Raw genomic sequence first — 18,058 nt, forward strand, 5'->3', positions numbered from 1 at the left:
TCAGCAGCAATATTCTTCTGTAGTTTAGACTGAAGAATAGAAATACAAAAAGTATACAACACCTTTAAACGGAACATTTTTCACTTGAAAAGTCTCTCTATATCCTATAGTTTTCCATTCTTTGAGACCCTAGAGATTTTTCTACAAAAATAATAGTGTGTGTACAAGAAATAAAACCATTATGTATTCTTTAAACCACAGAGTATTTACAGACATTTTTTTCTGTAATATTTTCTAGAGCATGGACATCAAAAAGGTGCCTCTATATTTTCCCAATAATCCTGTGGCGTCACAGCTGCATGACTATGTTAGTCAAAGTAATTTTGATTTAAAACTTGAGACTTTCAAAAAAAAATAATTTCTGAGAGACAGGCCTGATCCTGAAAAGGGTTTAAACACCTGTCGCTCCATCTGAAATTAACAGGAATTGCAAGCACTCCATATCTTTCAAATCAAGCCCTTCACATTTGCAATGTTATCCACTACCAGTTCAAATATATTCCATTTTATTTATATGAGAACCATTCGAGTTATAGCTGTAGGACAAATACTTATGAATATTATGGAAAAATTATATGAGTTTATTTACAGTTACATAGTATTCCATGAAAACATGTACTTTAATCATTACTGTTCTAATTAAATTATTAAAGCACAGCACACACTAACCTGGAGGCACTTGTGTAGAATCATCAATACCCAGCTGTCCTGTATTCAAGCCTAGCTCACTGAAATAGTCTTTCTGAAAAAAAAAATACAAATAGGGAATTAAAAGCACATTATTAAAAGCTAGCAGAAAGAGATTCCTTCTTTAAAAGTTTAGGCTTTATTTAAAAATCCTTGAATTAAATGTGTCTTTATATCCTAAAACTTTATACATGTACAAATTATTTTAAAAGAGAAAGAAAAATCTTGTACTGATTCTTAGTCTTATTCTAAGACAGAAAAATAGTTTGACTTACAGGCACTGATTCTCACCTACATGTGAGCTTAACTTGGACAAAACAGACAGAAGCTGCAGGGAGCCAATTATGACTCCCTAATTCACTGGTGCACTGCTCTGGGACTCGAAAACCTTGTGTGTATGAAGAATGAGGTGCAGCACAGAACCGATCAACCACATCTCCTTTCTTCCCTGTCTGGCCTACATCCTGTCCCCAGAATGCACCTGACACATGCTATCCTTCCTAGGGTTGCCAGACATCCAGTTTTCAATTGGAACACCCGGCCATAAAAAGACCCTGGCGGTTCGGGTCAGCACTGTTAAAAGTCCGGTTGGCAGTACAGCAGGGTTAAGGCAGGCTCTGTGCAGCTCCCGGAAACAGTTGGCATGTCCCTGCAGTCCCCTAGGCACAGGGGTGGCCAGGGAGGCTCTGTGCACAGTCCCCGCCCTGAGCACCAGCTCTGCAGCTCCCACTGGCCGGGAGACACTTGAGGTAAGCACCCCCGAGCCCTCTCCCACACTCCAATCCCTTGCCTCAGCCCTGATTCCCCCTCCTGGAGTCCACACCACACATCCCTCCCACACCCCAAACCCCATCCCAGCCCCGAGCCCCCTTCTGCATCCAAACTCCTTCCCAGATCCCGCACCCTGCACCCGCTCCTGCACTCCAAATCCTGAAGCCCCAGCCCAAAGTCCCCTCTTGTACCCCAAGCCCCTCATCTCCAGCCCCATACCAGAGCCTGCACTTCCAGGCGGAGCCTGCCCTTCCTCCCACACTCCAAACCCCTGTCCCAGCCTGGTGAAAATGAGCAAGTGACCAAGGGTGAGTGACGGAGAGAGGGGAGTTGGAGTGAGTGGAGGGCAGGGCCTTGGATAAGGGGCAGGGCAGGGTGGGGCCTCAGAAAAGGGGCTGGACATGGGTGTTCGGTTTTCTGCAATCAGAAAGTTGGCAACCCTAATCCTTCCCCATGGGGATGGAGGGAAAAAACAGGGAATTAGGGCCAGCTCTAGGCACCAGCATTCCAAGCATGTGCTTGGGGCAGCACTTTTCAAGGGGCGGCATTCCGGCCCTTTGGGGGCGGCACCCTGGTTTTTGCTTTGGCGGTAGCACTCTGGTTTGTTTGGGGTTTTTTGCACTCTGCCCCCCTCTCCCCTTTTTTTTTTTACGCTTGGGGTGGCAAAAAACATGGAGCCAGCCCTTCAGGGAATGGCCTGTATAGTTGGTGTCAGAGCCACTTCCACTAGCTGTATGCTAGCAGAGAGTTCTCCTGCACAAACTGACTATGCCTGGTCACAGTAACATAGCCACCAACTCTGTGGGTGCTGCAGGGCTGGAGCACCTATGGGGAAAAATTAGCGGGTTAATCCTCAGTTGGTAACCATTAAAGCACAACTAAATATAACAACTTTATACTAAATTTGTGGCTTCTTTTTGCTAATCAGGAGACTCACTACACCTATACACATTTATTAAAGCAATTGATTTAAGCAGTTTAACTTTTTACTGGATGATTAATTTTTTATTTGTGTCTTGTATCAGGCTCTATAGGACTGGAAATTCAAATAAATTAAAAATATACAGAAGCAGCATTTTTGTTTCTTTTATTAAATAAAACTATCTGAAATGTGCTAGATACATAAACTTTTTTCTCATCAAAAGATGTTTTGCATTTCAAACAAACACACATTAGGTCAGTAAAATGTAATGTGAAAAAAAGATTTATTAAAGGAACTTCTTAATGAAAAAGAAATACAGAATTGAAAAAGGGACGTTTCCTCCTACCCCAGTTAGTTAGTGGTTGATTTGCACCTTGAAACATGGCAGTATATTTTCTTTATATATTTCTCCTACCTAATGGAACTGAATGTTTATATTATCTGTTAAATGACTACTCCTTTTTTGATCCTCTCTACACTCTTACCCTCAGTTACACCTTGTGGCAATGAGTTCCACACCAGGTGGCCAAAAATCAGTGATCTTCTTTTTTAAATTAAAAAAAAAAATCAGATTTTTTTTATCTAAATTTAAATATAGGTTAATTTAAAAATACAACTATACTTACCAGTTCAGGGATGTCTTTAACTTTTAGAGGAACCTGAATTAGACCCAGATGATTTCTGAAACTAGGCTGATCCCCATTTTCATAATTTGGGTTGCGAAGATTCATCAGTACCTTTTAAAAAAAGGAATACAATCTGTCATTCTCTGTGTATATACACCTAAACTTACAACATAAGATTGTGGCACCAACAGTATCAGTGTCACAAATTGTACTTAGACATAAATGTAGTGCTATTTCCTGCAGCATTGCAACTCCCAGGTGAAGGCCTACATTTTTGGGCAGCCAACTTCAAAATCCATGAAGGGGTCTGATTTAGAAAAAGTGCTTAACTCCCACTCTGAAAATCAAAATTGAGGCACTGAAAAAGCATGCTACATCTCATACCATGCAAAAGACATTCCTTTAAATTTACATTAAATCATTTTAAATACTAAATTTGCTGATTATTGCTGTGTTTGCCTTTTAAATTTAATTTTGTAAATTAACAGACTCTCTTATTTCTTGCTCCCTACCTACATTATCTACGGTTCTAGACAAATTTGTTTCATCAACAGCTGACAGAGTATTATACAGTCACTGATTTTTTTTTATTGTATTTTTGTAAGCAATAGCATTCTACATATTGTCATTATGAACAAGTCACCAGCGATCTCTATTGTGCAACAGACTCTGGACATAATTTTAATTACAGCCTTCAGTATTATGAATTATGAAAAAAAACAAGTAAAACTGAGCAATTCTGGCCTTCGCAGTAAGCTAGTTTTATTTTTCAACTTTTTGTTTTAGTCACAGACAAAAGCCTCAAGCTTTTCCAGCTATCAGGAGACTCCCCATCTTCCATCTTTGGTTCTGTATTGCTTTCAGTTTTATAAATGAGTTGAATAATCTGTGTAAATAGTCCAAAAATTCATCTTCACATGACACTATTATTTACCATAGTGAACCTACCTCAAATAATATTACACCCCAATCTGCAACTGGAAATTAATAACAAAGCAATGTAACTGTTCATGTTAATAAAGCAAGCAGGAATCAGTCCCATAGGATTCTTCGTGTAACATTTCACAGACTTTGAGGCTTTCCATAATAGGCACAATAAAAAGGATTTTTTTCCAAAGGATGAACCAGCAATCTTTCCTCCCAATAAGTGCAATTCAGCATGATTCCCCATCCATGCATCCATAAGGCTAAGTTGTCAAAGCAACAGACACTGTGTTCACATTCGAAAGGCCACTTCACAATAGAAAAGTGTTAGAAATTTATTTATTTTAATACAAGCTTAAATTCTCAGGCAAAGAGCACTAAAGTAATAAAAACCCTATTTCAAGGTCCCCTGAATCTATCTGATGTGCATGACTTCCTATTGCCTCAAAGTCTTGATTAGTAAGCCAAGTTAAACATTTTGAGCTGACGTTTTTCTACACAAGAAACTCCTTTGCTTAACAGGAATTGAAAAAGTTTCAAGTTTTAAGAAAGTTTTCAATGACCAGTATGAGGTTAAATGTAATTCACTGGCAGTTAAAAGTTAATCTTATCAGCCCATTAGATATGATAATTTCTTATAGATTTAGAAAAAGATATATATGTACCATCAATTCTTTAAAGCAGCTTTGTAACTGATTATTTAATGGACAATGATTTGTGTGTTGATTCAGTTTACCTTATTTGGAAGGAAATTAATTTCTATTTCCTATCCATCTGTTGAAGACTTACCATGCACAGGTCCCACTTTAAATAGCTAACTATAAAGGATGTAACTCAATGACTGGTTGGTTACTTCATTAATGCTTACCTCAAGAAAATCTTTAGGTGCATAAACAGGTCGGAAGAGAGTTAGATCTGAAATTAATAGGATTTAAAGAATGCTTTATTTAAATTAAAATTTTATAAAGATTGGCAATACATATGAAGTTTTTTCCAATTCTGACACAATGTAACTGTCCCTATAATACATCATGACAATGAGATTTTATGAACAGTTATATTTAAAAAGTTCACATCAGCATATAAAAGAATCACTAATTGATACCTGATGCTGGTTGCTGTGCATGACATTTCATAAAACTGCTATTTAATGATTACTGAATTACAAAAAGACTGGTGCAATATAAAAACACATCCCTGTTATTCAGCCAACTTCACAATAAAATTAAAGCACAAAGGATATACTTTGAATGTTCTTAAATTATAGAAGTTTAATCAGCTTCAAAGCCAATGTGAAGTAAAAATACACCATCACTTTATTTTCTTCTCCCCCCGAGCAGTACATCTATACATTAATGTGTCATAAAACTGCAGTTCAGACTATGAAAATTTTCAAGTCATTATCCAGTTTTATTCACAGTGAAAGACAATACATGTATTTGGGGTTTGCTAGCTTGCTTCAAGCCCTAGTTGATCCGAACTAGATCATTAGCTATGAAACTGTACAGAAAGTAATTCCTATATATTGATTAGCTGTTTCACTTTTAGCTGTTGAAAAAATACATTATGTGAGTAAGAGAAAATTGTTAAGAATTAAATGACAGAAAAAGTAAGCAATATAATTTTTTTCTTTCAATTAGTGCACTGCTCCCATTACTACTACTAACTTAAACTACCTGTCCAAATTCTCTAGGTATCAGTATGTAAGAGAATTTATCTACAGACTGCAGGTGTAGATTCAAAAATCCAAACAGTAACTCTTCAAATAAATAAATACAGTGAATAGGTATTTGTGAGCTACCAAGCACTGCAAACTAGGGAAAAAATAAAAAACAGGAACTAGTTGCCTTTACAATGGATACTACTTTAACCCCTGACTGATAAATAAGGAGATAAATATGCATTTGCTTTGCTGCTACATAAAAGACACATTTTATTCAGAATACCTGGCTCATCAGTTCCCATTTCATTCCATTTATTAAGAAGTTCTTTTTGCTCTCCTATAGGTCTCTGTAAGTCATAAGAAAAGAAATTATCCTTTTAAATTAACCAGCTAAAAATCTAAAATACACTCATCTCCCCAGTATGGATGAAAATTAGTCTTTTAAAAAATAGCATGCACTAGACTTTATAAGTTAGCATTAGCCTTAGGACATATTCTCTCTACTGCACCAAATCCAAGTAAGGATTGGAATCCCCCTCCTCATGCCATGGGGTGGTTCTGAAAACACTGTATCTGCTATTGAACCCTTTGCTATGTTTGGCCGGCAGTTCCATGTATCTGAGGATTCACCTTGCACCACCCATGTGCTGCCACCAAATTCCCTCTTCACGGTGCCAGAAACCCTGAGGAGTATAGCTCATTTGCACAAAAGGAGTGTAGATTCCCCTGCATTTCTTTCTCTGTTCCTCCCCACAGCTTTGTCCTCTGCCTTGTACAATAAGCCACAGCAGTTCTGCCAGCTACCAAGCTTTAGGGGAGAAGGACAGAGAAGATTTGCCCTATAACACATACTTGCCAGTTCTGCTCTCTTTATTAATTTACAGAGATTTGAAACATAAAGATGTCAGTGAGGAATGGATGACAAAGGGAAGTGATGATAGTGGAATTCTGAGCCTTTCACTTCAAGGTCACAAGTTCAACTCTGGCCCCAATCAGCAAAGAGAGAATGTCATTGTAATTATTGGTTGTTCAGTGTCTGATGTGAAGGTGGTCAGTGGTCTCAATCCTGTCTGTGTGTACTACTGTCCACATCGTACAAAAAAACAAACAAACCAACCATCAATTGGCTCCCCAATACAGAGGGGTAGCCGTGTTAGTCTGGATCTGTAAAAGCAGCAAAGAGTCCTGTGGCACCTTATAGACTAACAGACGTTTTGGAGCATGAGCTTTCATGGGTGAACACCCACTTCGTCGGATGCAACGACGAAGTGGGTATTCACCGACGCAAGTTCATGCTCCATAACATCTGTTAGTCTATAGCAGGACTCTTTGCTGCTTCCCAATACAGTATTCCCAGCAAAGGCCAACAATTGCAATGCAAGAGAAAGACTCACCAACACCCTTCATTCCCAAGGTGGTCCTTCCAGAGTACAATGGAGGCACACTGGTGGAAATACTCTCACACTATCACTATCTCTGCTATCTGTTTGTCCCAGAAGACTTTAGGCCTTAATCCTGCAGTTCCTGACATCAATGGAACTACTTATGTATAAAGTTTGCATACGATAAGTTTTCACTGTATCAGGACCACAGTTTCCAAAGATGTGAAGGTGGCACAAGTTCTACATTCACTTTAAAAAGGTAAGTTAATAAACACATTACCTTTCGTGCTAATGGGATACTGAGTTCTGTGCACATGCTATTTAGACTCTTCAGAATTCGCTTCTCCCAGCTTCCCTGTAACAAACATTTTAATCAATGTAAAACTTCCTTCCTCCCACTTATATTTATAAGCATACCACAGCCTAGTCAAGGAATAACTTTAAAAGAAAAGATGACTAGCGTCACTGACATCTGCCAAAAGTTTACATGATTACTTAAAAATGTGAACAAAGGAATGATTTGTTCATTATACAATGAAAAACTTCTTTATACGACAAAAGTTACAAACCACCAGCAAAATAAGGTTGCTCACCATACTGTATGTTCTCCAAAATGCCTCTGCTTTACAGGTACTCATTTAGAGAAGGAAGGCTAGTGCCCAAGCTACCTTTCATATTGGTAGCCATGAATTTTACATTTTAACCACAATACTGGACAAGCATGCTCAGGGAGGTGAACTGTGTAAAAATAATACCGTATCCACCCTTTAAGACATGGAGAGAAAGTAAGTAAATATCTTCTCTAAAGATATTGCACTAGCTACCCATTTTTAGAGAGACTAAACAGTTCCAGGGATTTGGAATTATGGTAAGGCATAGATAGGTTTGGCAGAATTTGATTTTTTTAAAAAAATATAATTTCAGCAGATTATATTGATGTTTATCCTTAAGCATTTTTTAAGATGTTTTATCTATTTTCACAATTGTGGGAAATTATCCAGGGGTCAGACAATAATTCCTTAATGACAGCAGATGCTGAGATTCAAAAAGTTAAAACTTTATAACCCTTAAAATATAAATTGTCAACATCACATACCAAAATATACAAAATAAACACCCTTAAATCAAACTCTAACAAGTTCTCTAGCAGCATTTTTCTTACTTTGCACATCAGTAAATTTGAATTATCAATGGAAATATTTTTTAATCCGTTTGTGTGTGAGCAGTGAAATCAGTTTATCAACATTTACCAAAAAAAAAAAAAAAAAGTCTTTCCTTTCCATAGATAACAGTTCTCAAATGAGAGATTAAAAATAAAAGCAGGCAATACCTTAATAACACAGAGAACAAAAAAGACGCTTTCGGAGGAATCAGATTCCTGTCATAAATGTGGCATATTTTCAAATTTTCTATACTAGACCAGATCCTCAGTTGGTGTAAACTGACTTACTTCCACTGAAATCAATAGATCAGTGCTCATTTACATCAGCTGAGGATCTAGACAATAAGGCTCAGTAATACTGCGACAACACTGAATTTATTTATATTAGTTTATTGGCAAATTAGTTATTTATAGACACCGCTGGATATATCACAACTCTGCTTAAAGCTGCTTCGACTGAGTTCTTGACATTTTCTTGTCTCCAACTACACATTTAGAACAAAAGACAGGAACATTAAAAGTAAATCTCTCAGACAGAAAAAAGATCAGGAGGAGAAAAAAAAACCTCTTTTGTGAACATTTTGTCATAACAATGGGTATGTTTTCACTGCAGAGCTACTCAGATGTTCAGCATTGGAGTTAGCCTAGCTCAGGTGCAAGGAGTCACACTGAAAAGCCATACTCAAGTTACTGTGTTCTCACTGATGCCACACACACTCAGATTAGATGGTGTTCCTAAGACTTCTGGGGCATATCCCAAGGTTCTTAGTGCTACCATAAGCTGAACTGCTGTATGGTTCTTTCCCAGTGAATTGTGGGAGAACCAGTCTGTCCTTCTGGGCACCGGGACATTGTGGGAAGGCACTGGAGGGACTACCAGCTCTCAAGTGGTTTATCCTACAACCTCACTGCAGCCTGAGGCTACGTCTACACTGCACGATTAATTCGAAGTAGTTTAAACCGATATTACAAAACCGATGTTATAAAATCGGGTTTGCGCGTCCACAGTGCAATCACAAAATCGATTGCTTGCGTCCTGGTCCAAGGCTACCATCGATTTAAGGAGCGGTGCACTGGGGGTAGCTGTTCCTCAGCTATCCCATAGTTCCACTTCCGTGTTGAGAGCACAGTGCCTGATGGGCCAGAAAACATTGCCCGCGAGTGGGCTGGTACAGCCCACCCCCTCCCTTGTGAAGCAGCAGACAACCTTTGCGCCTTTTCGTAGGATGCATTGAGCAAACGCCATAGCACAGCAAACTTTCCTTTTTTTTCACTTGGTGGGGGGGGGGAAATAAACTGAGGAGTGTTCCCTGAACCACGCCAGACACTGTTTGAACCTACAGACATTTGGAGCTCAGCCAAGAATGGAAATATTTCAGAGACTGCTGTGGATGTGGGATAGCGGGGAGCCCAGTACCCTCTCCCCCCTTCATGAGCGTCCATTGAGTCTCTGGCTTCCCGTTACGCTTGTCACGCAGCGCTGTTATCGCAGTTTTTTATTCAAACGCTTTGGCATTTCGTGTTCTGTAACGGAGCAGAATACAACAGATTTGTCTCCCATAGCAGCGATCAGACCTAGTACTCCGTACGGTCATGCTGGAGCTCTTTCTGGATTTGAGACTGCATGCAGCCGTGCGATCAGAGCTCCACGCGACAAGCAGGAAATGTAATTCAAAAGTTCGCGGCTTTTCCTGTTTACCTGCCGCCGCATCCGAGTTCAGATTGCTGTCCAGAGCGGTCAGTGGGCACTCTGGGATACCGCCCGAGGCCAATAACGTCGATTCCGTCCACACAACCCTAATTCGAGTTATCACTATCGAATTTAGCGCTACTCCTCTCGTTTGGGAGGAGTTCCGAAATCGATTTAAGGAGGCGGTAAAATCGATATTAATGACGACGTCATGTGAACGGATACAGCGTTAAATCGGTATATCGGCCATTAAACCGATTTAAAGTCGCAGTGTAGACCTGGCCTGAGTGAAAGCAGCATGTGAGCTCTAGCCCAGTGGCTCTCAGTCTTTTGTACCCCTTTCAGGAGCCTGATTCGTCTTGCATACACCAAGTTTCACCTCACTTAAAAAAATATTTGCTTATAAAATCAGACATAAAAATACAAAGAAGTGTCACAGCTCACTATTACTGAAAAATTGCTTACTTTCTCATTTTTACCATATAATTATAAAATAAAGCCATTGGAATATAAATATTGTACTTACATTTCAGTGTATATAGTATACAGAGCAGTATAAACAAGTCATTGTCTATATGAAATTTTAATTTGTGCTGACTTCACTAGTTCTTTTTATGTAGCCTGTTGTAAGACTAGGCAAATATCTAGATGAGCTTGGAAGACATTTGTGTACCCCTGCTTGAGAACCACTGCTCTAGCCTATATCCTTAGCTGAACCACCAAACTTGGATTGGAGCGTTTTGTGTGTGGATCGGAGCCAGGTTAGGGGCAACACCTAAGTAAGCGCCTCAGTTAGATGTGAATTGAAGTCTTACTCAAAGACATCCAGCAGTTAGGATAAGTGATGGGCAAGACTCTTGCACTGTCAAAGCAGCAAGTTCTGGAGCCATCCACAGTAATTAGAAATAGAACGCAAAATACTTTACCCCACTAAAAAAAAATCTCTTTCAAAGCAGCAGATAGGGCTTCAAAATCATTTTGCTGAAGGGCAGCAAGAATCTCAGATGAGTTCCATCGATCTTTCCAAAAAGTTAGTTTTAATTTAAAAAAATTCTAGTAATTATGACTGCAAAGATAATCTTTAAAATGTGAACTGAATGTAAACCAATGTAGTGCTGTCTTCCTCAGGATGCAGACAACTCTCAATGGCTCTGCTGCAACTCAAAACTCCCTGTACATATTATTTTCATAATTGCCCATTAGCAGGAAGCATCCAGTACTAGCCATGGTAGGAGACTGAATATTTGACTAGATGGAACACTGGGCTGAGCCTGTATGGCAACTCCTATATTTCTTTCACTCTATTGATGAGAGAAAATAATGTTGAGAATTGTTTAAAATTAATGTTCCATCCTGAATCTTAGCTATTAAGAGTTACTATTTTTTGCTTTTAGCACTTTCTTTCAGCAGAAAGAGAAAGTCAACTTTCGGAACAAAGGAAAAGTTGTTAGATTTCCCTTTACGAATCCTAAGCAACTTTGAGAGATTATGTTGCTTTTCTTTTTCTTTCAGATTCTGTTTTTCAAAGAGATTCTGAAGGAAAGGCAGATTGACTTTTATGCAGATCTGCAGGTGCAGCATCAGAATCTTTAATATCTAGGGCTACCATTTTAGCTTTCTTTAGACAGTGAGTGAAGAGTTACTCTCAGTAGTAAACACAGGCACCAACTCCATCCATGCTCCGGGCTGGCCCACGGTCAGAGGCGCCACCGCATCCCACCTCTCCCATTGGCAATGGTTCCTGGCCAATGGGAACTGCAGAGCCAGTGCTGAGGACAGGGACAGAGCACACAGCTTCCCTAATCACCCCTGTACCTAAGGGCTGCAGGGTTAGGCTTGGGGTTACCAGCTCACAGTGCAGAGACTTGCCACAGGCTGGATGAAATGAAGTAGCAGGCCAGATCCAGCCCACAGGCCATAGGTTCCCCACCCCTGGTTTACAATTTAAAGCTCTGATTCTGCAAAAATAAATTACTGTACTTAACTTTCCACACATAAATAGGTCCAATGAGTGCATAAACCTTTGCAGGATTAGGTACTAAGGCCCAAATCCTACAAAACAGTAAACATCCTGCAAAGTGGTCAGAGCCCTGAACTACTATTTAAATCAGCGGGAATTGACGACATTGAGCAACTCACAAAAGAGTTGATCCAAAACCCATTTAAGTCAATGAAAAGATTCCTATTGACATCTGTAGTCTTTGGATCAACCCTGAAGATACTTCACACATTGCAGGACGGGGCCCTAAATGAATCATATAACAATGAGAGGTAGTGGATGGGATGCAGTAAAAAAATTATATATTATTATATATGTATATGAAAAAGCAATGATGAGTAGCATGTGTATTGCTGATTCCATGATTTGTAGTTGGTTCTATTTTGTTACTGTCACCACCCAGTAACACTTTCCCCTAAGAGGAATAGAGTTCATAGGGCTTTGTCATAAATTGCTACCTTCCTGAAGAACTCTCCTTTGGCAGTACAACAAGTGTACCAGCGTCAGTTTCGCTTTCAAAGTCCATAAAAATCCTCCAAATAGTTCTTCTGAATTTGTATATACAACTTGTGAGGTTAAATTATTCCAAAAATTCTACACACATAAATCATAAGTCTCACAAATATAGTCCAGAATTCCCCAAAACAGTCCAAACAATGTATACAACAAACTAAGTATAGCTCTGGCATCTGGCATCATGCTCCAGCTCTCCAATCCATCTCCAGCATCTCTTGCCACACTTCACTCCCAGTCTTCAACCCTCTCGAACCCTCTGGCTTCAGCTTTCCATCTCAGAGAGCCAGGAGGCATCTTCCTCTGCTCATCTCAGCCTTCAACCCTCTCCAGCCTTCTGGGGCCATGGCTCTCTGCCTCAGGAAGGTCATCAGGCATCTCCCTCTGCTGGCTTCCTGGCAATTCCTCATGCCTTCCAGGAAGGAGCTGCAGAGAATTTTCTCATTCTTGCAGCTTTCCCCAGAGACCTCTCCAGTTTCCCGATTCCCAGGCAGCTCTCCCTGCCCTTTCCTCACTGAACCAGTTGTGATGGGTTCCCCCCTCTTCAGGGTTCCACCTGGAACTGGGATACCACTGAGCCTGCCTGACCCACCAGTCTGGGCTCCCTTTCACCTTGTAATGCTGTGACAAAGTGTAGACATGCTCCTGGTCTCACACTTTCCCTACCTGTGTGTTGGTGACACACTCAGCTCCAGAAACGCACAGACACTGAAATCAGATCTGCTTGGAAGGCTCAGCTAAGGAATTGCCCGATACTCAAGTGCATACCCCCCTTGAGAGAATAAACCTAAAATTGTACCGTCTTGCACTGCACCGAGAGCTGTATGGCGTAAGCTCATGAAATTCGCCCCCTCCCTCAGTGTGGAGAGGGATATACAGAGCTTTCTGCCCCAAGTTGTGATTTCCGCACACATTGGTTTTAGACCAAGCCAAACAAGTTTATTAACCACAAAAGATAGAGTTTAAGTGATTATAAGGGATAGCAAACAGATCAAAGCAGATTACCTAACAAATAAACCAAACACACAATCTAAGCTTAATATACTAAAAGAAATGGTTATAAGTAGCAAATCCTCACCCTAAATGTTTTTAGGCAGATTGCAGAGATTATTGAAGGCAAGCTGCACTTGCTTGCAGCTTAAAACTCCAGATATTCCTTTCACAGGCCAGACTACTCTAGCCTGGGCTCAGCTCTTCTCCCCTACTCCAGCTTTTTTGTTCTCAGGCGTTTCTAGCAGTCCTCTTTCTTGAGCGGGGAATCAGTGAAGAATAAACCACAATTATGTCATTCCCCTGCCTTAAATAGTTTTTGCATTTGGCTGGAATCCTTTGTCTCCCAATTTGATTCTCACCACTAGTCAGTGGAAAAACACTAGTATTATCATGGAATCCAGTACCAGGTGACTTTGTTACATGTCCCTGCAGCCATAACTCAGAAGCTGTTTGCAGCGTCTCCAAGAATGCTTCTCAGGAAAGCTCCCCGATGGGTGATTAGCATCTTCTAAGACCTATTGTTCTCCCTAATGGGCCTTCCCAGCCAGCCGACTAGACTGACTGCATTCTGTCTAGTGGGCATTCCCCAGCGTAAACACATTTGTAATAGACATAACTTCAGACATAAAAACGATCCATGCATCCAAATAGGATAAATCATATTCTGCAAATCATTACCCTTTCAAAAACACTTCACATGACCTATCTGGCATAAAACACATCATAGTTATGCCGTAATCGTATCATAACAGTATCTCTATGAAGAATATGGGGCATAATGCCACACCAATGAGCTCTCACTTGCCCCTCTTCCTGACTGACTCAAACTCTGTCCTCAGGCACTTCCTCATTTATATTGCCCAGGTGCCCTCTCTTAAAAGCCAATTAGGAGGTAACTGCAAGTCATGGGTGTACTGGCCCTTCTTCCTCTTAAACGACCAGCGTCACCCTGTGACTGGCTCGTTGAAGAAGTGTATTTTAAGGAAGGATTTGAAGGGGATTAATTCAGGAAAGGTATTCCAGGCACAGGTGTCCACATGAAAAAAAATGAACACGACTTTTCCCATGCATACTCATTCTAGAAGAGAAGCTGCCATTTCATAAGCAGAACTAAGACATATAAAATACTAATATTTGTTATATATGCTTTCATAACAGTAACTACATCAGTGAACTCACTGGCATACACATTATATACACATTTATCTAATTTACAGTATTTACCAGGAATAACTATTATTATAGTTCCAGGAAAAACTATTATTTTCAATATAAGTAAATGAATGTGACAGCTTATTAATTATTTGTTAAGCGCTGGCAGTATGCTATGTATTACACAATACACAGTCTCTGTCCCAAAGACCTAACAAACAATCTAAAATACAAGACATCAAGTTAATATACACTGGAATGAACAGTTTGATAGAACAGGTAGAACAATTTACTGAATGACTTTTGAACAATACTACAATACATTTTAAGATGGAGTGAGTTAAACACACTGTGGCATCCTTCCAAATCACAGACCTTCAGAGGTAAGAAGGGCAGTTGTCTTCGCACAGTCTTTAATGTGGAGTTTGTGTAATTTATCATTACAGATAAAAAGCAAGCAGTTGTCTCATTGGGTTTGACAATATCCAGAGCTATACACACAAGAAAGAAGTATCATCAGCAAATCATTGGACCAAATACCAACTCTACAGGTCATGCCAGAGCTAGATGTGGAGCCCACTATAAAAGAACTAAGCAAGGCCACTGTTTTGCTATCAAGTTGCAAAGCTTCTGGAAGAGATGGCATCCCAGAGGAAATCCTCAAGTGTGGGAAAGACAGCCCATTACCATATTTTCATCAGCTGCTACTTAAATGTTGGAAAGAGGGTTAGGTACCACAAGAGATGTGTGACACAAACATCACCATTTTGTATAAAAATAAAGGCAAAAAGGGTGACTGCAACAACTATAGGGGCATCTCGATACTAAGTGTAGCGGGAAAAGCTTTTGCAAAAGTCATTTTAGTGCACCTACAACAGCTGGCGAATTGTGTCTATCCTGAATCACAGTGCAAATTCAGGGTTGGAAGATCAACAAAAGACATAATATTTTCTCTGCATCAACTCCAGGAAAAGTGTAGAGAGTAAAAACCAACCATTGTACATTGCTTTTGTGGACCTAACCAAAGCATTCAACACAGTCAGGAGAGCAGGTCTATTTGCAATACTAGAAAAGACAGAATACCCACTAACCCTGTCATGTCTTATAAATTCATTCCCCAACAACATGAGAGCAACCGTCCAGTTGACGGGTCCACTTCAGACAGCACTGAAATGAAAATCGTTGTGAAACAAGGATGTGTTCTTGCCCTACACTATTTGGAATCTTCTTCTCGGTACTTTTGAACTGTGAGTTTAAGGACATGAAAGATGGAGTGTATCTCCACGCAAGATCAGATAGGAAACTATTCGACCTGTCCTGATTTAAGTCAAAGACCGAAGTAAAAAAGGTGCTAATCAGGGAACTTCTATTCGCTGATAAAGCTGCCCTCATAGCCCACAATGAATCTACTACAAGAACTCATGGACCACCTTTCAAATGCCTGTCAGGCACTTGCTCCCATCATCAGAATCAAGAAAATGGTTATATTAGGACAATGGGTTCCATATGATCCTTCTATTACCTTAAGTGCAAGCCAGCTAAATGTAATCCAGAAGTTCAGCTATTTAGGTTCTACAGTGACCACCGATCTCTCACTGGATGAAGAGCTAAATGTTTGCATTGGAAAGGCTGCCACCACCTTTAGCAAACTAATTAAAAGAGCATGGAACAACTCAAAGCTTACCATCAAGACCAAAATGGTAGTATACCAAGCTTGGGTCCGAAGCACTCTGATGTATGGTGGGGAAACATGAACAACTTATACTCATCAGGATAAATGGTTAAACAGTTTCCTTCCACCTACATTGTTTATGCCGCATACTCAATACCAAATGGCAGGATAAGGTCACCAATGCAGAGGTTCTTCAAAGGGCAAAATTACCAAGAGTGACAGCCAAGATAACTGTGCTGGCTGGGTCATCTGAATTGCTTGCACGACAGACGCATACCAAAGGACATGCTATACGGGGAGGTATCAGAGGGAACAAGAACAACAGGACGTCCCAAGCTTTGCTATAAAGACACATGCAAGCAAGATATGAAGGAATTTTGAATAGATCCTGACCAATGGGAAATCTTGACAAGTGATCGTAACAAGTGGCACCATCATCTTCATCAGAGTATCAAAGTTCATGACAGAAGCTGGTTCCTACAGCTTGAAGAGAAAAGAGCCCATAGAAAGAAAGCAGTTCCCAACCAAAATACATACATTGCAACAACAGCCAAAGATCATGCAAAGCTTGGATTGGACTATTCAAGTCATATGAGACACTGCAAACAATCTACATCATAGGCTGCAATTCTCACATCTCTCGCAAATGAAAGGATGCCAATTTGATGTGGAATTTACTTTTAAAGCATCATGAATAAATCAAACAAGGAAAGTAAAATATTCTGTGTTCAAGATCCTCTTTTGAGCTGTCTACCTATATTCCTCTTATTCTCCTGCATGTTCACTTAGTTCCTTCAGCTCTAGACTTCTGCCTACTCTTTTCACCATCCCTTCAGTTCTCTCCATGCTGGATAATAAACCTTTCTTGTCTGGAAAGGACATCATCTGGGACAGTATCTTTATCCTTTTGCAACCATCCCACTACTTGACTCTTCAAAATCCCATTTCATTAACCATAAATAAAATGACAAATACCTCCTAAGCTTTTTTTCTAAATCATATTCTATTCTGTGAACCATTCTATTTTCCACGTATCTCTGTAACACTCATTGATTGACCATTGCACCCTATTTCAACCATATTCTACTTTATCTATGGATGCTGCCATTATGAAATACAACATACATTCATTTTTAATTAAAAGTTACAATTTTAAATGTACAAAGATTTTAAAAAATTGCATGGTAGACATATACAGCATAAACTAAATTGCTCTTGTTGAAAACAGACAGATAGATGGATGACAACCAACCTGTGCTTTCCTCATGTAAACTAAGGGTTCCTTTATGTGCTCAGGGGGCGCTGCAGGATGACAGGGTGAAGGGAACCTTAAGAAAACAAAATTATGTTTTGAATGTTCAGATTATTATTAAATACATTGATGTCTTTTACTCTTCAGAGTCATCTTTGAACAAATTTTCTCAACTCTATAATTATTCTTAGAAGCAGTATAATATATGCAGTAATAATTCTAAATCCATGATCAAATCTCAACCTTTTTTTTTTTTTAAAGTATCAATAAGTGAAATCCCAGTTCCTATCTTTGCATTATAGGTATTCACACTCTTAATTAGAAAAGAAATAGCAAAAGTTACTGTAAATCTCTGGCATGGTTGAAATGTGCACATTCATAAACTCTGTCTTTGGATAAGACAACGAACAATAATTTTGTGGATGGTAATCTAAACTTAAAAGATGGGATTTCTCATAAAAAGCAGTCTCTTCTCATCATCTTACTATGCATGTAGAGTACTTCAAGGACGTAAAATAAATATTCAAGGCTGTAGACAAGATTTTTAACATAAACAGAACGTTTTGTAAAAACAACAGTTAATGACATCACAAATATTCATGAAAGAAATCAAATAATGTTTCATAAAATTTTTAAAGCACTATTACAAA

The 18,058-nt window shown here is 39.4% G+C and overlaps 1 protein-coding gene across 6 annotated transcripts in view; it reads right to left on the reverse strand.

The window, feature by feature from the left end:
- The window catches only part of TBC1D19 (TBC1 domain family member 19), a 91,921-nt gene that overhangs the window by 54,673 nt on the left and 19,190 nt on the right, over positions 1-18,058 (reverse strand). For all 6 annotated transcript variants that reach the window (XR_004377320.2, XR_012655983.1, XR_004377318.2 and 3 more), the window contains 6 exons: positions 17,409-17,484; positions 7,256-7,330; positions 5,877-5,940; positions 4,799-4,845; positions 3,007-3,117; positions 670-742 (listed from right to left, as the gene is read on the reverse strand). Coding sequence is in view for 3 of the 6 variants with exons in the window: in XM_032806614.2 (XP_032662505.1) it covers positions 670-742; positions 3,007-3,117; positions 4,799-4,845; positions 5,877-5,940; positions 7,256-7,330; positions 17,409-17,484 (446 nt within the window). In the remaining 3 variants the exon portion in view is untranslated. The remainder of the gene's footprint in view (positions 1-669; positions 743-3,006; positions 3,118-4,798; positions 4,846-5,876; positions 5,941-7,255; positions 7,331-17,408; positions 17,485-18,058) is intronic.

The sequence above is a fragment of the Chelonoidis abingdonii genome, chromosome 5 (assembly GCF_003597395.2).
Source record: "Chelonoidis abingdonii isolate Lonesome George chromosome 5, CheloAbing_2.0, whole genome shotgun sequence".
Taxonomy (NCBI): domain Eukaryota; kingdom Metazoa; phylum Chordata; order Testudines; family Testudinidae; genus Chelonoidis; species Chelonoidis abingdonii.